Source organism: Chamaea fasciata, unplaced genomic scaffold (genome assembly GCF_029207755.1).
Source record: "Chamaea fasciata isolate MVZ Bird 193981 ecotype frontalis unplaced genomic scaffold, bChaFas1.0.hap1 SCAF_2, whole genome shotgun sequence".
NCBI classification, from domain to species: Eukaryota; Metazoa; Chordata; class Aves; order Passeriformes; family Sylviidae; genus Chamaea; species Chamaea fasciata.
Genome location: NW_027094087.1, coordinates 101,446,075 through 101,468,984, shown reverse-complemented (window position 1 = coordinate 101,468,984; position 22,910 = coordinate 101,446,075). Strand labels below are relative to the sequence as shown.

General features: G+C 38.6%; 1 protein-coding gene across 2 annotated transcripts in view; it reads left to right on the top strand.

Annotated features, from left to right (window-relative positions):
* Window positions 1-22,910, top strand: part of BCLAF3 (BCLAF1 and THRAP3 family member 3) — a 33,700-nt gene that overhangs the window by 3,558 nt on the left and 7,232 nt on the right. The window contains exons 2-10 of one of the 2 annotated variants that reach the window (XM_066176916.1): window positions 5,001-5,072; window positions 7,021-7,599; window positions 7,943-8,608; window positions 10,912-11,090; window positions 11,772-11,886; window positions 12,076-12,139; window positions 12,989-13,107; window positions 14,843-14,957; window positions 18,831-18,926. In XM_066176916.1, the coding sequence (XP_066033013.1) occupies window positions 5,032-5,072; window positions 7,021-7,599; window positions 7,943-8,608; window positions 10,912-11,090; window positions 11,772-11,886; window positions 12,076-12,139; window positions 12,989-13,107; window positions 14,843-14,957; window positions 18,831-18,926 (1,974 nt within the window). In that variant the 5' untranslated portion in view covers window positions 5,001-5,031. The remainder of the gene's footprint in view (window positions 1-5,000; window positions 5,073-7,020; window positions 7,600-7,942; window positions 8,609-10,911; window positions 11,091-11,771; window positions 11,887-12,075; window positions 12,140-12,988; window positions 13,108-14,842; window positions 14,958-18,830; window positions 18,927-22,910) is intronic. The other variant, XM_066176917.1, reaches the window with a different exon arrangement.

Below are 22,910 nucleotides of genomic sequence, written 5' to 3'. Positions count from 1 at the left end.
ACTGAAGCCTGTCGAGCAGGCATTGACTACAGAAATCCTGTTGCAGGTTCAGAAACATTGAGACTGGTTTTCTGGGAGAAGTTTCTCTGCTTTTATACTTTTCCCTGAGTATATTTGGTGTTGGAGGTGGTAAGATTTGCCTCGAAGATGAATGGGCTAGAACGTGCCAGGCTTGTGTTCTGCTTGGACAGTGGCTGGAGTGGGCACTGTATGGGACAGCCTTTGAATCAGCTCTTATAACTTACACAGTGGAGAACTTGCCAATTCTATACTTTTCATTTAATGATGGTGTAATTGACTTTCTGTATTGCAGACCAAACTAAATCAAACAAACGAAAAAACCCCCACACTTGAAGTCTGGATTGCGGCTGAGCTTTTAATTTGATTTTTTCTGTCAAATACTTAGTTGTCCTGGTATTGAGAGTCTTAGTTCCTGGTTTTTCTTTTGTGACAGATGCTGCAGCAGTACAGACTTTGGTGTGTCTCTTGCAGCTTCTGATTGATCCCCACCTAGAAGGCAGTCAGTGAAAAGCTTGGAGCTGCTCAGTATCTTTTCTGGGTGAAGTGAAAGAAAGAATAGTGATGTGGGTAGCTTTTCCAGCAAGAGTCAGTGTCAGTCTTCCTGTCGGCCGTTGGACCCAGCCTGTGAGATCTGCTTGTCCCTCTCTCCTCTGAAAGGTTTGTGGTGGTGGTCAGGCAATCCCTCCGAAAGGGGTGGGGGATGACTTCTTCACTGTAGGTGAAAGGCATTGATTGAAGAGCAGCTCCCCGGTGATGAGCACTGTTAGCACTGATTTGCCCTTTGTGTGTCCTGAGTAGGGTCTTTTCCATGATCTGTTCCATGAGATGATGGAAGGCACCAAAAAGTCATGAAAAGCAGTCCACACATTTATAGTCTGTGCAAGGAGAGTTAACTGCTTCTACCCAGTCTATGCTGTTACCTGCAGGGTTTTAGCTGCTTGGGGTTTGCTGATTTTTGGGCTCTTTGCATTAGAAAGAGTTCTAGTTCTCTTCTGTGCAGCTGGATGATTGCAGTCATTTGTGATTTCTTGTTTCATGATGGAGAAAGTCAGGAGACAGAAGATTGTACTGTTCAGGAGAGCGAGTTGTCAAAAATTTATAGCCTTTCTAAAAGAACATGTGTTCTAGCTGGCACATCCCATACAATTTCTGGTCATTTTTGAGTTACTTGTCTGAAGATTCTCCTTTCAGGTTTGTGAAAGAATTTTGTACTTGTCAAAACACTACTATCTCGAGGGTGGAGTCAAAGGAGAGCTGTTAGCAGGCTTGAAGCCATTTCTCCCAAGAGGGAAGTTGTGTGAGTCCAGTTCCAAAAGTCAAGGGAAAGAAAATAAAAGGTGGGAGTCCCCATTAATATTTAAAAACTATCTAAGCACAGTTACTGATAACTCTTCCAATGAGTCACTTATTGTTGCGGCGTAACAAACACAAGCAGCTCTCTGAACCTGATAATGCTGCTTAGCTAGAAAAATAGTTCTTCATGTTTTCATAGTGACAGTGTCTCCCAAAGTACTGCAGAACGTCTTGGAGAAATTCAGAGCCCAGAGCAGCCAGGTCCTGGCACCTCTGCTCCATCATGCCCTATCTTTTCAGAAGCACCTGGATACCTGACTTGGAAACTGTAGGGCTGTCAGATTGTAAAATCCCTCTGAGCCCCATCCACACAGGCCCAGGGATGTCCAGAAATGTGAGGGCTGAATTCGAACCTTCAGAGAAACTAAAATACATAAATCCACACAGACTTGAGGTAGAAATACAAGTTTAGTTTTAAATAAGTAAAGAATTTTTAAAGTGCCTTAAGCAAATAAGAGACTGAATTGGTTGGTAGGAAAAGGACCTAAAACCTAGTTTAAAGCTTGGTAGCATTGCCTTTTGAAAAGTTAGCTAAGTTCTAGACATAAGGAAAACAATGTAGCCTTGCTAAACATTCCTAGATAGAACAGATAGTTATATGCGTAGAATTTGTGTAAGAAATTATTAATAGTGTCGCACATCAATCTTATCTTAAGATAGGCCCAGCAAGACTGTAGAAAATTTGTGTTTAAGCCTGATTGGCTAAAAATAAAATAAAATAAAATACGCTGCTTTGAGAGCACTACCAGGCACACCAAACACTGATCATAAATGCTGCTGTTGCTGCTGTGGCTGCTACTGATAAAACGCTCACAGAACACAGATTATGGGTCCTGTCGCTGCTGCTTCTGCTTGGGACTTGGGGACTTTGTTAGAAGGCTTTCTGTATGCTGGCATGCACTGTAACAATTTTGCTTTTATGAGGCTGATATGATACAATAAAGGACTTCTACTTTCACTACCATCCATCTTCTAAAGTCTTCAATGAGGATGTGCAGGAAACTTGGCATAGGGCCTTCACTTGATTCAAGTAATTCTGCTACAGACAGGCTTGCTACCTGATACCATCCTAGAAAAGACTTGCTCTTGGTATGGAACCATATTGCTGGTCTAGTTGAGGCGACTTGAACCTGGATTTGACAATGTTTACAAATTCTGTATAGATTAATTTGTGATTCTGGTGTTACGCTTGGGAGTCCTGTTGGGGGAAAGTGTCTGCTGCCTTCATATGGTGTATTTCTCTGTGTGGAAATCATATTGCGTGGGTCATTGTTAGGAGGTGTGTTAGATGAGCACTTCTTTCCACTAAACAAAAGGAATGTCATCATTGGAAATTACAGCAGTCCTCCTTATCCTAAGGCAAGATCTAGGATGTGGTGTCACAGTCTTTCTCACGCTTTTGGGTACGATTGTTTAGCCAGTCTGGGAAAGAATAAGGAATTGGTCGTTATGTATGCCCAGTTTCTAGCTTTATCAGTCTGGCAGATCAAGTTCTGTACAGATGGTTGGGTGGAGTTTAGTGGTACTTTTGTCTTTTTGGTGTTTACTTACTCATTTGAAAAGTAGGAATAAAGTTCAGAACTGAAGGGAAGGTAGGAAGAAAGAATTTGATCACCGTGTAAAACACTGTCACTTCTAAAAGTTTACCAGAAGAGATGGTGGTAGTGAATCTTTGAAACCGGTGGGTCATGCACCACATTTTGGAATGTGTTACCCAGGAAATGTTTTGTTTTGTTTTGCTGTGGTTTTTTGGGGGGGAGGGGCGGGTCTGTTTCTGAAATACTGTTATGTAAGGTGTGGTTTTGTGGGTGAAAACTATTTTGATCACAATATTACTGTTCTTTGAAAAATAGTGAATACTGGCATTGGAGCATCATATCTAGCTTTTGCTAGTATGACCTTCGTGTAAGCAAAGGGCCTGAAGTCAGTTCATGCTATGCAGTGCTCAGATATATGTCTTTAGGATGTGAGAGGTGGTGCTAACTTCATATATGAGAGTTCAGAGAACAAGCGCTGTATCTTGTCTTTGGGGTACTTTGGGGTTGGATTCTTTTTGCTTCACTATCCCTTGCAACAGTTACAACTTCATGTTTTGATACCTTAAGAGATTGTGTAGCAAAAAAAAAAAAATTCTAGAGGTTTTTCTTCAGAGTTAAGCTAGGGCTGCGTCTTGCAAACAAATGTCTGGTTAGCTTATGGTGCAAATTAATGAGCAGTTTCTAGTTTAGGTGGTGGCTTGTCTAAAGCTTGCCTGTGGGGTCGGCAGCAGAAGTATGCTGAGAGAGGATATTCCTCTCTTCCTGTTTCAGCCATGAGGTAATTGTAGCAAAAAGTCAAGTATAGCAAGGAGTGATACTTTGTTTGAGCAGCGCTGGGTCAGGCCTGTGGGTGCACACTACTTCAGGTGGTGCCTTGAAGCTTGTGTGTTTTTCTCCCTTTTCAATTTCAGTTCATCAGGCAAAAGATTTAGTTAAAGGATTTATTTGAGCACTGGGAGTGTCAAACAGGCCATACTTTGCTAGCTCAGACTAGTTTTCTGTCTCCCTGAGTGTCTGAACAAATAATTACAGAAAATACCATAGCATATATAGAACGCCACTGACCTGGGTGTATTCTTTCAGTTTCAAATAGTTGGTTGTTCATTAACTTTAGAGCTGTTGATAGATCTGGTTTTGCATCTATATTTCTGGCCTTTAAAGCATTTTGTGGTAGTTTAATGCTGTAGGCATGGATATATGGTCCAAACTTCAGTTTTTAACCGGTTACCCATTAATTTCATTCTGCTTTAATCCTTTGTGTTTGCTAAATAATTATCAGTCGTTTAATTCCTATTCACCAGTCACATTACTGGTGAGTTTCTGTATACTTTCATCATTTTTCTTCGAAGTTCCTAGGGGTTTTTTTTTTGATTCTTTCATACCTTTTATGAGAAGGGTTGCTGGGAGCTGCCTTCAAGAGTCAGGAGCAGCACTTTGTCATAGTGCATCCACTGTATATTTGATGTGTGTCTACTTTGTAGGCTATTAACAGGTGAAGTACAACAATGAGAAAAATTGATCTTTTGTACCTGGTTTGATTTGGATGGAGTATGTGATGACCTAGCAGTTAAGATTTGATTGAGTAGTTAAAGCTTACAAGAAGTCTGCAACCATGTAAAAATTTTGGTGTATATGAGAAATTTGAAGTTCACTATGTATGTATCTCAGAATGTAACTTGACGCAAAAACGTTTTCCTTTATAAATTTCATTTTTAAAGCTGTCTGTTTCTCCCCTCTATCATCTACAGCATTCAACACATACTAGTATGTTTTTCATTGCTGCAGCTTGCTTGTGAGTTTATGAGCATTTAACAGCAAGTTGAATAGACAGTATTACAAAATAGAGAGAAAAATGGAACAATGGTCAAATATTTAAATCTTTATAAAGAAAATATACTGTGTTTTAACATCAGCAACTAGAGAAAAAATGGTTGCTTGCCTTAAAATTTGTGTTAGAAGTTTACCTTTTACTTAAAACATCCTGAAAATATATCTCACCCTAACTTTGAAGCTTCTACTATTACACTTGTTAAAAAAACTTCCTGTTTCAATTTATAATCAGACTAGTAAATTATATAATTTTTACAGCTTCAAGAAACTCATAAACACATGAGAGAAGATGACAAGGTCTAGATCAAGATCTCCACGATGGAAACCAAGGTAAATATCTACAGCCTGTGTTCTGAAATTTAGCTCTGTGTAAGGATTTATAACTCAGACATGAAACTTGCATTAAAGAAAGAAAATTGCATACAGAATTGCAATTTGCAAAGTGCATTTTGTCATTTGTAGTTTATTGTACAAGCTGACCTGTATTTTTTTTCCCGGCTCATGATTTTGATACAATTTCTTTTAAGCTGAAAGTGTTCAGTTTTTGCAGTCTGTCAAGAACCTTGTTCCTGTTTTGTGTTCTGTGATTTACAATTACCTTAAGCACAAAATCCAAGCTCCAAACTAGTTAAGGTTATTTTTATGCAAGCACCACCTTGCGCACTGGATATCTGTAACTTGCTTCTTTTTTGCTTCTTGGCCTACAGAGAGGAACTGTTAAAAAAAAGTTGGTTTTGGTTTTTTTTTAAAAAGCTCCCTAGTTCAAGCACCTTGGACTCACTGAGGTTTGAGGCTGATCTGTAAACTGAGCTTTAGCACAGTTAGACATGCCTTGCAGCATAACACAGAGTGAAAACACGTGGAAATGTGGGAGTCGTTGCCCTTCTCCTTGGACATTAGCCTAGTAGCGCGTGTCTTTGACGTTTGTCACCAGAATAACATCCAGCTAGCTTCATGCTGTGAGTTACCTGCCTCATTTCTAAGACTTGCAGTGCATATTTGAGGTGCTGAAACCAGGAGGGTGGAATACAATTTCAAGCTTTTGGGAATGTGAAATTACTGCTGATTTTAGGTATCTCTTCGAAGCAGACTAGGCTGTGATAACCAAGACCAAAGGAGTTTGGATAACTTAGAAAAATGTATGGGGTTTTTTGTTTTTAAAAAGAGAAATCCTACCTATGTTCATACTAGATTTATAGCTGTGAATGTCATTTGAGTGAGGGCAGCCCCAGTTCTCATTAAAATGCAAGCCCTAACCAGACCAACGTGGGACAGCAGCCGCAGTGTAGGTTCTGTTGGAAGTCAGCCATTATGGTTTTAGGAACATCTGTGCTTCTGACTTTGAACTCATTTGCAGAAATGGACTAAATAGTTGTGCTAAACTGTTCATTTGTAATACATGCACAAAGGAAGTGGCCTATTTCAACTTGTTTTTGATGTTTTTAATTAAAGAGCATGTCAAGAGTGTGCAGTGAATACCTGAATACAAGCAGAACTGTTATGTCTGGGATTACTTTCTGGTTCTTGTTGATGGCCTGTGCTGTTTTTCTTTAAGGAGATTTTGGCTAAAAATTCATAACAAGTTGCCCTTGTTTTTGTAACTGTAGGTGAAAATGCAGAGCTGAGTGATGCAATTGAATCTTTAATTGCAAAAGCTGCAGTAAGTGTGGAAGCGTGTGTATATACGTGTGTGAACATGTACATACAGTTATCCAAAAAGCCAAAGCATCTTTCTCAAACTTGTTTTTTTCTGCAGGAAAAAGCCTACCCGTACGACAAATTTTATTTTGTAGTGTTTTAGTCTTTCAGTTTTGAAGGTTGTTTTGGTATGCCAAGAAAACCTGAAAAGGCGTTTTCCTCCCCTCTTAAATTTCTTTATACACTTTTTTTCCCTTCCCTTTTTTCTCTTCACCCTGAAAAAGATAGATAGGGAGTGCTTGAGAAGTGTGAAAATATGTATAACAGTTGTTCTCAATGTAGTGGAAACTTCATGTATATGAAATTATTTTTAGTTTTAAATAAAAAACTTCAAAGAGACAAAAATGATTGACTTACTACAATTTCAACTGGGTATTTTTACTATGAAAACTTTCAACAGAGTAAAAGTAAACCTGGTACTCAGCCAGAAAAATGCCACTTTGATATCTTGGTGTTAATTTTTTTACAAGCTGATTAAAATTATGTACTAAACTCTACTTCCTTAGGAAGTAGATGTTCTCATTAAGAAATTGATTCAATTTTATGGAACTACTCAAAGTGGATTTTATTTTTGCTTTAGGTCCTTATCTCCAGCTTTTCGGACTCCAGAGTACCATAGGCAAAGGCATGATCATGTTAATTATGACTGTGAATATAAAAGCTTTCGTAAGGACCCAAAAAAGTCTATGCCTTGGAGACCAGATGATGAAAAGTATGGACAAAGCAATTCCAGGTTTGCACCTCATGGAAATAACCACCAGAGAATATATGAACGTAGGTCACCTTCACCAAACCTGAAAAGAATTCCTCTGGAAGATGCTTACAGTCATAAGCCCTACAGAACACATTCATCTGAAAGGACTGAAAGCAATAGGAGATGCCAGTTACCACCAAAATACTCGGAAATACCTTATAAAGAGCATGATCGTCCGTTTTACCCGCACAAAATGGAGGACAGATACATGTTTGATCACTACAACGTCACTGGAAATGAAAAAGGAATGAAACCTTTTCATAGACCTTTAGGGGCTTCATGCAAACTTGAAAGAAAATGGCATGAAGATGACTTGAGGCACCAGAGGTTACACGAAGAGAAGTATGGTCAGTCACCCAGAAGAGTTTCTGATGAATTTACGGCAAGGAGCTCTTTACAGAAGAGGTATAGGAATAAAATAATTAAACCCTGGGTATTGTGGTGTAAAGCCTCAAGTGAAAGTCTATTTTCATTATAGTTGAAGATATCCACCTTGAAACACCTTGGCCACTTTGTAGTTTAATTATGGGCGACTGGTAGTAGTGAAGTATTTGTCTTTTAAGTAAATCGTATTGCTGGCTAGAGTATGAAAGGATAATTTTTCCCTCTTAAGAGCCCCTGCACATCTGTACCTTGGCGCGAGGGATTATGGGTTAACTTGCCACGCATTCTGCTGTCCAACATTCTGCACATATAAGTTCTCACTTTCTTCTCTAGTGCAAGTGTAAATTGCTTTATGTCAACACAGGTATCCTGAAGATCACGATTACAGAGAATATGGGCACGCGTCTAAAAGGGCTAAGGAAATGGAGAGGTATGACGCTGGAGATGTAGCAAGAAATTCCAAGTGGAAGCAAGAACGCTCTTTTCCACCCTGCCAAGAAAAGGAGGAGCAAAGATACCCGGGTGCCCAGTCCCACCGGTCAGCTGAGAGGGAGTACTTGGGGGGGTCTGTCACAAAGATAGCCTATGAGTACAGTCACAAACGGCGCAGGTATCCCGAAGGGGAAAAGCCTTTTCCAGATGACAGAGCTCAGAAGTACGTGAAGCAGGAAGAGCAGAAGTATGGCTCTTCCAAGGGTGCCCGGAACAGCAAGGAGTTAGATTATTTCAGTGGTGGCAGAGCGAGGCGGACTGAAGAACGGCACGTTGAAGAACCCGTTAAATACAGTTCAAAGAAGGGCTGCAATGCTTGTGTTAACTCTTCCAAAACGGATGTTGAGTTGAGATCTTTTAAAAACAAACTGAGTGAAAGAGTGAGGAAAGATGGGGAATTGAGGAAAAACGTAGATTCCTCCAATAGTCAGCGTGATGCAAGTCATACTGTTTCAGATGTGAAAATGTCAGATGCCAACCGTATGAGAGAACATCTCACAGTCAAAGTGGATATGAAGAAAATGGTGACCAAGTACAGGTATTGGTTTTCTTTCACCTCTGCTTTCTTCCTTTGCCTTTACAGTTTATGAATATTGGAGGGAAGCATGGTTTCTTTAGGAGGTAACCAGGACAAACTCTGATTCTACCTTTTTAGTTTTATTTCTTCTAAAATGGTAACTTTCCTGTCTGGGCAAGTTAACTGTTAAACTTCTACCAAAATAAACAAATAAAACCAACAGAACAAAAACGAAAACAAAAAAAACACCCCAACATTTTATGGAGATGTAGGAAGTAGAGTAGATATGCCTGATACAAACCTGTAGTTGCAAGTTGGTTATGATAAGTGTTATTTTTATTTAAAAACAAAGCCCTCAAAAAACCAAAACCCAGATGCAGAAAAGCTTAGTCCTATGCTTTCATCTGAAATACAATGGCATTTTCTTAAACTGTCTTCCTTTGTTTTTTCTAAAAACTAGCTAACCTTTAAATGCATAAATCTCAAGCACATATTCAGATGTTCAAGATCTCAAGTTCAGTAAAACTGCCAAAAATGAGAGATCTGAGTTGTCATTTATTGTTATAACAAAGTGGCAACCTGTTGAGTCATCAGAACTGAAAAGCAGTAGAGTCTGCTTACAAATGTCTTCTATGAAATACTCGTGTTTACATTTAACGTTCCCAGTGCTGGCTGCAATGGAAGAAAAAGTGGCAGTACTATAAAATTTTAGATGATAAGTACATGGTAGAGAGTAAGCAGCTTGGTTTGGATAGATTCTTGCAGGGTTTTCTGGTTTGTTGTCTTGCTGTTTCAGGCCAGAATATCTTATACTGGTAGTAATTGCTTTTGGAAGACATAAGCTTCTTTTCCAAAATGATCAGCTTTCATTTTAAAGGGATTTTGCCTCTTGGCCCAAATAAAACATCTGTATAAATTTTCTTCTCTTTGCACTATTTCAAAAACATGTAATAAAATGGAGAATTACAAAGACAAGATATTTCATGTAAGGGGCTAATATTAATGACTGAGGAAAGGGAGGTGCAGTAATGCCCATTACCCACAGTTGGACTAGGATGAGGATTTGACTTCCTGAGTGATGATGCCAGGAAACTTGTTGGTTTTGTTGCAAAGTCTTAGGATAATTCCTCTATCCAGGAGCCCCTTTACTGCTGTTTTGAAGGTCATGGAGATGGTAGTTGTTTGTAGACCAAAGAAACTGCTGCACTGATTACAGCTAATTTAATGTATGGACAGTTTGCTTCGGCAGCCAAAAGTGCTAAACATTTTATTCTTTCAAAGATAAGGACACTTAATTTTACAGAAGCTGGTGTCTTTGAATATTCATGTTGCCTACTTTAGGCATTTAAGAAACACCCGACTTGAAATGACTCAGCTAAGAAGAATAGTTTCTTTATAAACCTGGGGAGCAGGTACATAATTCAAATATCTAAACCTGAGGTTGCTTGGATTCCTTCTTGAATGCATTTATTCCCAGTTTGCTAGAGGAAAAGAGATGATTTCTGGCATCTGCTCGAGGTTATTTCTGATAGAATTTTTGTATGGCATTCTAGTCCTGTATGCTTCTAATATAGTGTGGCCAGGCACATAATCAGTTTGCAGAATGAACAATTAAAAGTCTTCATCCTAAAAGCTTTTACATGAGCTCTTAGAGTCCTTAATTTATCTTTTAGAATGACAAGTATTTTCCTTGCAGCAAGAACAGTAGGGGTTGTTGAAGTGTTGGCTTTCTTGTCAAAACAGTTTTTGAGCAGCAGTGCAACCATTTGGGGTGTAAACTTATTTAGAATGAGTAAAAATTTACAGAAAGGTGGTAAGCACGTTCTTGAGTTCACACACTGCTACTGGAGCAGTTTCACTGCTGTTTCACTAGGCTGAAGTGATGATTCAGTTCCTAAAGATGTGAAACTTTTTTTCTTATCTCTGAACTGTTCTTGAAAATTGCCTGGTAGATCCTTATAAACAAAACACAGGCATAATTGCCTTTCAGAATTATTCTAAAAAAGTCTATCTTGATCTTAATTTTATCTGGATTTGATAATCTAGTTGAATTAAATTTAAAATCCACCAATTTTTTATTGCATACTTCACAGAAACAAAGATTCCTGAGAGTGAAATTATCTATTTATATTTTATTATAGATTTTCTTTCTTATGGCCTTACTAGTTTTTTAATTTAAAAAAGGAACAAAATGAGATTTTGGCTTTTAATCCCATTTATTCCTAAAATGAACTTCTTAATTTGTTTTGTTCTACGTGTCTATTTCAAATTTTCAGATTTAGGTATTTGCTTTAAAATGAATTATATATTTTTTTTTATTGTAGGAGTGCTTCTAGTCACACCACAGAGAGACAGATGTCCCATGATCTGGTTGCTGTTGGCAGAAAAAGTGAAAATTTTCATCCGGTGTTTGAGCACATGGAATCTGTAACACAAAATGTTGAAAATGACCCATCTAAAGAATTTACTCAGGAAATAATCACAATTATTCATCAAGTTAAAGGTGGCTGTAATATTTGGAGTATATGTATGTGTTTATGTGTATGTATTTGGAGTATATGTTTATGATTACTAAACCCAAAGATGATGGTTTAGGTATTATGTCCCTGTAAGTCTCTGGTGTTTGCCATTGGCTTCATTGTTATTTTGGCTTCCTTTTGTATTAAGGAAAATGTAGCTTGAGGGCTTAAAGTAGTTGGGTGGAGGATGACTGCAGGAAGGTCTCAGGCCATAACTGAGGCATTATTGTGCAAGTTAAAGATCAGAATGATTTTATGCTGGTATGGGAGAGTAACCTGCTTGTTTAGGAAACATGACAGGAATAAAGAAACTTTGCTGTAATCACAGTTTTTAGTTATATATAGTTGCTTTAAATTTTCAGATTAGTGTTTAGTCAGGCAACACTGCATCATGTTCAGTGTTGAATTTTATAGATTCTAGTAATTTGAGTACTACCATGGTAGAGCTGACAACTGAGTTTAATCTTGTCAAATAAAGTTGTTTGAGTTGGGGTGGCCTAATCTTTCATTTGTGAATATTAAGCTGCAAGTGGAAATAGTTTGAAAATTCATTTCAAATAGAGTTGTCATGGTATCCTTAAGAGTTAATCTTTAACTGATACATTTTCCCACTGTGCATTTCAAATACTGCAAGCAACATTCTTGTATTTAATATCTCTTCACAGCAAATTATTTTGCATCTTCTGACATAACTCTACATGAACGGTTCTCAAAAATTCAGGATAAATCAAGTGCAAATACAAATGAAGTTAAAATACATTTGGATCCAGAAATTCACAGGTAATTGTTGAACTTTTTGTCTTAATTTATTTGCATTAAGGTAATTAATCTTCAGTAGACTTTACACAGCATGCAGTTTTATTAATTATTTTTACCTGCCTGTATTTTTAAAATGTCAAGAATGGTCATTGAATGCTTTTGCTTTTATAGTGATGGCATTTGATTTTATGCAGTATTTTTGTGTTCCAGGAGAATTGACATGTCTCTAGCAGAACTTCAGAACAAACGGACTGTGCCATCTGAATCTTCCCAGGTACCTTGATTGCTTGACTTTTTTGGCAAGCAGTAAGTTGTTATTATAGATGTATTATAGATGTAAGCAATGTTTTCCTCTTGTCATTGGGACATAATTTTTACATGCTGTGAAGACCAGCAATAATTCTGAGTATTTGGAAAAAAATGCCCAGCTTAGCATATTTACAGATACCACAGTCATGCAAGTGTACTGTGTTCACTGAGCAGTAAAATGCAGATGTGTTCTCCAGAGTGCTGGAGTGTGATTATTTCTGCTGCTTGAACCCCGTCTGTTTTTAAATAATGTAAATACTGAGTCTGTGACTGATGTGTGGTTCTTGGTTTTCCTCTGGGGTTACAAAAAGCCTTGTTTTTTCTACCCTAATATTACAATGACTCAAAATCCACATAATTCCTCAGAATGGTATTTTATCCCATGCTTTCATCTGGGGTCATAAGATTTTCTGTCTTCCCCTTTAAAGCTCTGCTTGCTATGATTTAGTTACCATTCCTTTTCTGTAGTATAGGTATGTGGAGATTTTCCTTGATTAAGGATAGTAGAACTAGAGATTTACTGAAACTTACATGAATATTTCTGCCTTGGGAACTCCATGCAGAATTCCAGTGCTCTGTTCACTGTTGTTTGAGAACTTGTAAAAAGGCAGATGGTGCAAGGAAGGATAATTGCTTAGGACCACTTTTTATTGCTTTAGACTTTGGATCTTTGGGTTGATGTGAACCTGTCCTATGTGCAGACAGCTGAACTATGTTAACAGGTTATGTACAGGGTGCTGCCCCTGAAGGACAGAATCAGGCTGGTGTTCTGTTCTTAGCAGCTAACTTGGCTTCAACCCTTCCTTTTAACTAGAACATTGTAAGAGTGTTAGAAGATCCAAATGATCTACGGTATGATATAGAAAGGAGAAGAAAAGAGAGATTGAAGAATGAAGATGAGAGAGTGTTTCATGTAGATGGTGTAACTCCAAGGTAATGAGCAAATAATCTTGTTGGCCCAAGCCTGTAGTTCCCTTGTGTGTTCATTTTTGGGCCCGTCCGCAGTTACATTCACATTTGTGGTGATTCTTTTCCACAGTTAGGCCTTAAAAGTTTGACTGGGGTTGAAATTCAACTGACATATAGCAAACTGCTCTCTAATGAGGTGTTGCCTTGAAAGAGGTTAAACTGCAGTGGGTAAAAATGAAAAACAAGCACAAACTGAAGGAGAAGAGAAGGCAAAGTTAGTTTGAAAAAGTTTAAGTATTTTTAAACTCCTCAATGTGCCACATAACATTCTTCTGGTATTTTGCAGTTCTGTAAAAGCATTCTAGGATTAATATATTGTTTTGTTGCCCTACTGGTTTGGTAATAAAATGTGGAATATCAGCAAGTAATTGGAATTTTTCTGATTCTTGGAGAATTTGAAAACTTAGATTTTTGGAATATGGTTTTACTCCTACGGATTCCTCCAACAGGTTTGTTAAAGGTTTTTGTCCCAGAGGTGTTTGCTAACCTCAGTCATCTTATTTCACTTTTAATGTTGTGAGGTCGGTTGATTAGAGAGAGGGACTGCTAGTAGAAGTGTTGATTAATGAATTTCCAGTGTAATAAAATGTATCTACACAGTAGTCATAGTATCTTTTGCAGATTGTTCTTTGTGTGCTTCTGTTTGTTCATTTTAAATGCAGTCTGTAATGGCAACTAATGGCAATGCACACGTTTGGAAGAACAGACTTGTGAATCTGTAGAAGAAATTTCTTGTATTTGAGATTCTTGAAACAAAAAAAGTAAAACTTAACAAGTGGAGGAAAAAATCCCTGGACTTGCTTCATTTCCCCCAGCACACCTCCTCAGTTACTGTCCTGCTTATCTTTTGTGAGAAGTATAAATTTCCCTACCAAGTATGGCTGTCTTGGAGTTTGTTGTCAGGGGTTCCACCGTCAGGGCAATGTGGGCTGAGGGCAGTAATGGCATGAATGATATGTAGAATTTTCTGAGGCTGAGAGGTTTTAATAGTTCACGTGAGATATTGGCGGGGCCTCTGAGCTTATTAAGTGTGCTGCTGGTTTTTTCCTTATTTTGCAGCTATGAAAACTGTTTCTGTGTGTTTTGTAAAGTACAAATTTTGATTTCTGGTGGCTACTTTTCATGGTAAATGTTTTATTTAGAAGGTTATGGATGCATCTTTATTAGCAATATACTTGGTAAAAAAAAAAAAAAACAACAAACCCAACAAAATCCAATAAAACATCAAAGACCATTAAAAAAAGCAAGCAAAAGCCCACAGCCAGAATCAGCTGCTTGCTGAGGATGAAACTGGGGGATGCAGCTGTCTGTCTAGTGTTCCTGTGGGATGGGGAATGTCATGGAGGGCGAGTTGTGCACGGCTCACCCCGGCAGTGGGGTGTGAGGCTCGGCGCAGAAAGCGCTTCCACCAGCGGAGGGCAGCAGGGACCGGCCGGCCGCGCTGAGCCTGGATCCACCGCCGGGATTCCAGGGAGCACGGTGTCCCTGCTCCTTTGTCATTGCATAGGAGAGCACAATTTGCTATGGAATTCCGTGCAGTTTGAGCTTGGACTAGGAATTTGTTGATTGTCCTAGGAAAATTTACTTATAAGCTGTCACTTTGCACTTGTGATACAGAACGAGCTAGTTTAAAATACAGGGTGTTGATGTGCTGTGGCTTTACATATTAATTGTTCTCACTCTCTCTCTCACACATCAGGAACCAGAAAAGCTGCACTCTTTCAAAGTTACAAACATCTCAAGTTGATGGTTTCCAAAAGCCTATGAGGTTCTTTAAGCCACCTTTCAGGAAATTTATTGGGAGACCTCATCTGGTAAGCCTAAATGTGGGAATAGTAGCTCTGCACTGCTGATGTATAATTCATATTTTTCTGCATTGTCTGTACTGATGTAAATTTAACAATCTGTGATGTCTTGCCCTTTTAAATTTTGAGTGAGGCTTTTTTATCTTCTGTCTGTGCTCAACAATAAAACTACTCATAAATTCACAGTTCTAGTGCAAGAGTACTTCCTTGGGTGTTTTTTGAAGCAGAGATTAGTACATCTGAGCTAAAACCACTTTGATACTACTCCTTTTCATAAAAGAAGTTTGTGTCTAATATCACATTTCTTCCACATAATGGTGTAATTATCTAAATGATAAAATAGAAGGCCTTGTTATTGAGCAGATAATTTGAGCTAATGTTAAGTAGTTTGAGGAAAAAGAATACTTTCCTGCATTCTAGTTGTCAGTGGTAAGAAGGGAAAGCCTGAATCTTGTGTAGGTGGTATTGTTACTGAAACAGTGTTTCTTTTCTCTTAGTTATGGTAAAAGTACTGAAAAGCACTTACTTCAAATAAAAATGAGGAGCGAATCACAGAAATAACAAGAAATACCTGGAAAATGTTCCTAAGGATGAAATGTTAAGCAGTAGAATATCATATGTCTTGGATATTGAAACCTAGTTTCAATATTTCTGAAACCTAGTTTTGAACAATTATTCTTTAGGCTATCTTTCTGCACTGTACTTCAGTACTGAAGTGGGCAAGACAGTAATATTAAGTCCAGTAGAAATAAATTTGTCTCTTATGGAAAGTTCCTTCTAAAGAATTGTAATCAATTCCAGGTGTTTGTGCTTGTTTAATTTGAGGAACTGGTGTGACTAGAAAAGGTTTTTTCATTTGAGCAGTATAATTCTAAACCACTTTTTTAAAAAAATTTTTCTGATGGCTGTAAAATAAGGAGGAGACTAACATAAGTTGTCATTCTTTACACACTCTAACTCATACCCTGTGGAGAGGGTTCCAGGAGCCTGTGAAACTTTTCTGAGGTCCATCAAAAGTAGCTTTCATGTAGTCAATTCTCAAATGCAGCTGCTTTGCAGATACAAAACTGCCTCCTTCAGTGTAAAGGAGCACAAGTTTTTAATGGTAACATTTTGCACTTACTCAAGACTAAGATTCAAGTCTCTCAAATTGAGTAGGAATGGCTCATTAAGAACTGCATTGGATCTGGCTGAGATGGAGTTCATTTTCCTGTAGGAGCCCTCACAGTGCTGTGCTTTGCATTGGTGTCCAGAAAGGTGCTGGTAACACACCAGAGTTTGGCTGCTGCTGGGCAGGGCTCCGCAACATCACAGGGGCCTTTCCCCATTCCACCCCACACCCAGCAGGCTGGGAGGGGACATAGCCAGGTCAGCTGACCCAAACTGCCAAATGACCTCATCTGCTCAGCTAAGAGAAAGGAAATAATAATAATAAAAGCTCAGAGAAAGGAAGGAGAGTGTGGGAGGCAATTGGTTTTTGTGGTGTTTGTGTTCTGGAGCAACCATTGTGTACTGAAACCCAGCTTCCTGGAAAGCGGCTGGTGGGAAGTAGAGAAGAAATCCTACATTTTCCTTTGCTTCTGTGCAGTCTTTGCTTTTTGCTTTATTAAACTGCCTTTTTCTCTTGACCCATGTGTTTTTTTTAATTTTATTTTCTCCCTCCTAGCCCTGCTAAGGAGGGGAATGATAGAGCTGTTTGGTGGGTACCTGGTATCCAGGCAAGGTCAACCCACCACAGTAATACTGTAATTGCAAATAAAAAGGAGGTTGGTTTGAAAAAGGCACTGAGTTATTGCTAAATGTGGCAAAGATTCAGGAAGACTGCATTTTCATGTTTAATAGTGACTGCAAACTTGCAACTTTTAGGAAGTCCTGCACTGCAGTAAGGAGTAATTCCTTGGGAACAACAGTAGCTGTGAAAGCATAGGTATTAAAAATGCAAGACATCCTAAAGAAGGATTTGGTCTTCATGGTCAGTTTTACAGAAGCTGGTTTGCAGACAAGTAGAAAAAAACCTTTACTTAAGTAATCAAAATATAATATTTGTGATGTTAATATTTAATAATTGGGGGTTGAGCTTAAACTTGGGAAAAACTTAGGTCTGGAAGGTACAATTGTGTATCTAAGCTCGACTGTAAGAATTGTCCATTTAGCCTTGTACTCTACTGATAAAAGGAGGCCAGCTAAAGAGTGAAGTAGAAAGTCAGAATAAGTATATGTGTGTATTCCCTCTCCTCCCTTTTTTTCTTTTTTAATTTTTTTTAAAGCCTCTGACTTAGGAAGTTCCTAAAAAGTGAATTGCTGTACCTTTGCATCAAGTAGTTCTAATTTTAATATTTCTGTGAATGTACTTTAGTCTTAAGGAAGGTGGGGATGGGGAAGGCTGTATTCAGAGTTAATTAAGGCAAGCTTTGTTTTAATTTTTAGAGGTTTATTTTTAACTATAATGGGAAATTTTTCTATTTTTTTTTCATCTTGCTGGATTCCCAGCTTAAAGGAAGAGTGTACTGCAGCTGGGAGGTTCCTGATTTAATTGTGTTTTATGTAGAAAGTTGATTTGATTTTGTGGAGTGTCCTTATTTTCTTAGAAGGGAACTGGGAAGTTCCTACCTTTTCCTTGGAAAAATCATTTTGATCTCACTTAGTAAAATCTTTCTTCCTCTCTTTTTGTTTTCTGAATCCCTTCTTATCAAGGCATTGTAAGAAGCTGAATAGTTGACTTGTAGGCAATAAGAGAGTCTAAAAAAGCATGCTAACTTAAATCCTAGTTAAAAGTTATCTTGGATCTAACATCATTCCATTATATTTACAGCCCCCTCTCTCCCCACACCATTATTAATAGTGGTACCAGAGAGGTTTGGTAGTTTGTTAGAGGACAGAAATTCTGGGAACAGCAAAGCATGCAAACGCATTTTTTATTAAATGTTAGTATATATGAAATATTTCGGGAGAGTTCTCTTAAATTCTTTTTAAAATGTATTTTAAGCTGATGAAATTTCTTTTGAGAAAACAGAGTTCAACAGCATTGGAATGCTTCTGTGATTATTCCAGAGTGGACCATAATTATTTGATTGCCATGAGTTCATTAGCATGTGTGTTATGTCTTTATGTACTTTATGTACTTTAATGTAGTATATGCAAGTATATGCCAATGCTTCTATATATATTGGTAATCATATGCAATGATGGATGAGAATGACATCCTCTAGAAGTACCTGTCATAGGGAAAGTTGGAAAAGAGCCAAAATGTGCAGGTAGGTCAGTGGCTGGAGGAGTGTTCTGTTTTAGGCAACAACAGCTGTTTGTCTGCAGCTGTTCAGTGTGTTGACATAATTTCAATACTAGTTGTCTGTGTGACTTGCTTTTGAAATTGTGCTTCTGTGGCAGACAAGCAATTCTCAAATCACTCTTGAAATACTGAGTTAAAAGTAGCATTTTCTAATGGACCTCAATGTACTACAGTTGTTTGTTTGCTGTGGAGATGTGTCTGTGTACACACTAACCTGTGGTGGCCATGTGCTAACCAGGAGATCCAGAGTACCAATCTTACTGCCCTTGTTCCTGATGTACTTGATACATGCAAGTTGAGGCATCTGTTCTGGGAGGGACGGCTGCAGTACCTTAATTGGGTTGTTAGCTGCTTAGGTCTCTCCAGGAGGATGGTCTGTATCATCTTCAGCTTCTGTGGGCTCTGCCGTCCCTTCAGCCAGCCTGCACTGCAGGCCCAATGCTCCTGTTACTCCTGTTCCTTCAAAGAGTGTTCTTGTGTCAAACACTACCAGACTGAAAGTGCTGCGGTATTTGTTAGTATAACCTGAAGAATTTGTATTTTATTTTCTTGAATAATTTAATAACATGAAGCTATAACTGTTTTCCTACTAGAATTCCTACTATTCTTCAAAACCAAGTGACACTTACCCCCACAGACGCATTAGAGGACCCCTTGAAAATGCAGGACCCATCAGAAGGCACTTTAAGGTACAGATCAGCTTTTATCAGATGTTTGTTAAATAAAATGGTGGTTGAACCTGTTGAGTTTGGTAACAGGAGACACGCTTTGGAAGGTATTAAGTGCCATGAATAATAGTGAAATCAGAGCTTAATTGTTTCTGTTGGAATAATGGAAGGCTTAGGTTTTAGTAGGTAAGAGGGCTGGCAGTGGATTGAGCAGGGTTGTCCAGTGTTGTGGGCAGGCAGCTGAAATAAATAGGTTACTGCAGAGTCAGGAATAAGAATTGCAGGAATTGCACAATGACTAGAAATCTATCCAAAACCCAAGCTGCTGAGCTTTTTTCCTTCACGTGACAGAAACCTGAACTTTTTCCAAGGACTGGAAGACATGAGTTGTGTTACTTTCAAAACTGTATTACTGTTACTTTATTAACCCATTCATATAGGGATTTCTGGGGAAATAATGTCTTGTGAATACCCTGCATACTGCCACCTATGCATCAAAAAAAAAGAAAATGAAAGAAGTGAGGTTTTATCCTTGGGGCCTCAAGAGGGTAAAGAGATGATCAACTGTGCTCCTTTCTCAGGTAGAGCAGTGACCACCTAATGCCTTTTAATCGTAAAATGTGTCCTGGGTTCAGCAGAAAAGCACAACATTTCCTTCTGTGCTGACAGTGGCATGCTATGCATGGGTTCAGTTAGAGTTGTTGATGTGAGGAAAGTATTAATTAAATCTGGAACAACTTATACAAATTTTCTACCTTAAAATTGCCCCTACATTTTTAACATGCATTCTTAAGAGTAAAGTAATACACAGAATAAATAGTCACCTTCTCTGTTTTGTAGATAATGAAGTAAAATTTTAATGGCTAATTAGCTGTCATTTTTGGATTAAACTTTGAAAGGTGGGGAAATGTAGTTGTGGGTTGTGGGGTTTTTTTCCCTTTTCCCAATCTCCCCCCTAAACATAAGAACGGTTGGATAAAATGACTTTCTCCAATTTAGGTGTGCTTTTCCAGCCAACCCTAGTCAGATAGCTAAGCAAACACCAACAAAAACTGCTGTCTTTATTCTGCTGGAGAAAGTCTTTTTCTCAGTTAAAAAGTTCAAGGCCTGATACAACTATTTCAACACCTAAGAAGATCTTAGCCTGTTATTCTGCATCCCCTCTGTATTGTCAGCCTCCAGGTGATGGAGGAATCTAGCAGTGGCTGCTGGATCCCTGAGGCAGTGTTGGTAGTTGATGCTCCTTTCATTTACATAATTCTGCAGTTCCGCTCATTGTACAAGCAGGAAAGTGTCCATTTAAGCTGTCACCTCACGTATATATGAATATTGCAGTACCCAGTGATCTGTCCCATGATGCTTTAATATTTATAGGGAAAATGGCATATGCACTTGTATTGCAGTTTGCTTATGTGTATAGCACTTTTATCATTGCCATGGAAACAGTGGTGTTGATTTGACTTAATTTCTTTAAATTTTTACATTTAAATTTCTCTTGCACAACAGAGTTTTTTCTTGCTGTGCTGTTGGTGAAATGGAGGTGGCTTGACTATGTTCTACAGTCAGGACTTTCTTGGCTAGTTATTTAAAAGAACAACAGCATACAAAGAAACAAAAACCTCACAAAAAACCCCATATAGAATTCCGTTCTCTGCCTTCCCCTCTCCCTGCCTCCCAAAAAAATCAAGCCCCACACAATTTTTTCTTGCTATATAAAATGGGGCATTTAAACTTAATAAGCAAAAAGTGATGACTACTAAGAGTATTTTAAAAAAACATATGGTCTGCACTGTGTTAAACTTTTTGGGAAAAGAAAAAACTGCTGTTCTGAAATATCTTATAAAGGATCTGGAGAAGCCTTACGAAAATTAAAAGGTCTTTTTTGTAATGGCCCTTTACTATGAATCACTAAGTCAGCCTTTAAGTAAATGCAAAGTAGTCTTTAAAACTGAACTGCATTCACTGCTTAGAAAAAGTTCAGTGTATTATTGGCTGTGGTGGGTTCACCCCTGCCAGCAGCTTTGCACCAACACAGCTGCTGCCCACCCTCCCCTCAGCTCCCTTCCTCTCCCAGCAGGATGGGATGGAAAATATGGAGAGCAAAAGTGAGAGAACTCATGAGTTGAGCTGAAGACAGCTTTAAGTAGTGAAGAAAAAAGTGATGCAAAGGCAGTCACTCACCACCTGTCACAAGGTGACTGATGCCCAGCTGGTCACCAAGCAATGGCCACTGGCTCCAAAATCCCCTTCCCTCAGTTTCTGTTGCTTACGAGAAGATCATATGGTGTGTAACACCCCTGTGCTCAGCTTGGGCTGCCTGTCCTGGCTGTGTCCCCTCCCAGTGTCTTGCCCACCCTGGTGTCCTTGCTGAGGAGCAGGTGTTGGTGCTGGGCAATAGCTAAAACACTGCTGTGTTACCAGTGCAGTTTTAGTCACAAATCCAAAGCACAGCCCCAGGCACGCTGCTGTGAAGAAAATTCACTCCATCCCTGCCACACTCAGTGCAGCCATATATATTTGCTCATATAGCCTTATTTTAGAGCTTCAGGCTTCTAGGGATTGTCATTAGCATTATTTATAAAACAGTCCTAATATGAAACTAGATGCCACTTTAGCAGACTTTTTTCTTTTTTCTAGAGCAGAAGTTAATGATGTTTTCCACATGCTTTAGATTATCTTGTTTTGCTATAAGCTGTGTGTGACTGAAGTTGCCTATATGCCATCTGTATATATAATCTGTAGCTTTGTCTACAACTGATGCTATTCTACATTAATATTACTGCTGTGTCCTTCCCTCCCCAGTTACAGAACATGTGGATGCTTGAGTTGAAATTTCCAAGCTGCTTGTAAGGCAGATTTCAATATCTTGCACCTTTTTCCCATCCCATACTTGTTCTGGTCCTTTGTTTATTGTCCTACAACTGCAGTGGCAGACCACCAAAGCCTCCTTTCTACTCATTGAAGTCAAAGGGACCCATAGCAGGAGTGGGGAAATGGGAACTTTTACTGTGTGCAGGGCATTAATCCAGCATTAAAAGTGCCCTTCAGTTTTCCCTGTGATAGGTATATACCCATGTAATACAACCTAGTGCAAGGAAGTTTTTTGTGCCTGCACCCTGGTACTCTTCAGGAATATGATTGGCATTGGATAGGCTCTTGCGGGTGTCCTCCATCAGTGTGACCCTGGGGGAATGATGGGGCCAGCTTCTCACTTGTCTTCTGCAAAGGAGGTGGGTGAAATGATTTGGGAAATAACAGAACCTCTGCATTTGCATAAAGAAACCTCTGTTCTATACAGTTCTTTCTTTATTCTTCACCAGCCACACGGTGGAAAACACAGTGGAAAAAGTGGTACTAAAGTTATTGCAACGTGAGAGCACGTGATTTTTCTTGAAGTGATCCTTACTCTGTCAAAAGGAGACAGATTTCACCAAAGGATTTTTTTCATGCTCAAGAAGGACTATTTCTGTGTCATATTTTGTTTTCTCCTACCCTTCGAAGGTGTTTGTAAAAGATAAGAGTTTTTATAGTCAGAAGTTTTTCTCTGGTTTTAGATGAAAACCCATTGTTTAAATTTGGAGTGGCTGTTGGAAAACTTGAAATGACGCTGCTAGAAAACTGTGGAAAATTATGACAAATAAGGTTTTTATTACTCTAAAGATTTTTACTGCCTATTTTATTGGCAATCTGACTGCCTAGGAATGAGAATCTTTTTCAAACTTCAGCTGCTGCAATCAGTGTTGATCTTTTATATCCTTTCTTGTGTTTTTTATAATGCCTTTCACCCTTAAGTCTTCTGATACCTCTGTGGCCTCTGCTCCTAGTCCCACACTAGGTTAGTTTGCATTATTCCAGTGTGGAGGTGAGGTATCAAAGGCATAGAAAATGCCCATGTGTTAAGACTGTCAGACGTTAAAGCTCTAGGAAAAACATATGTGCTGATGTGTGTTAGTGTAACTCTTTAGACTCAAGGTGTGCCCCCTGCAGGCTTGCCTTTGCTACATT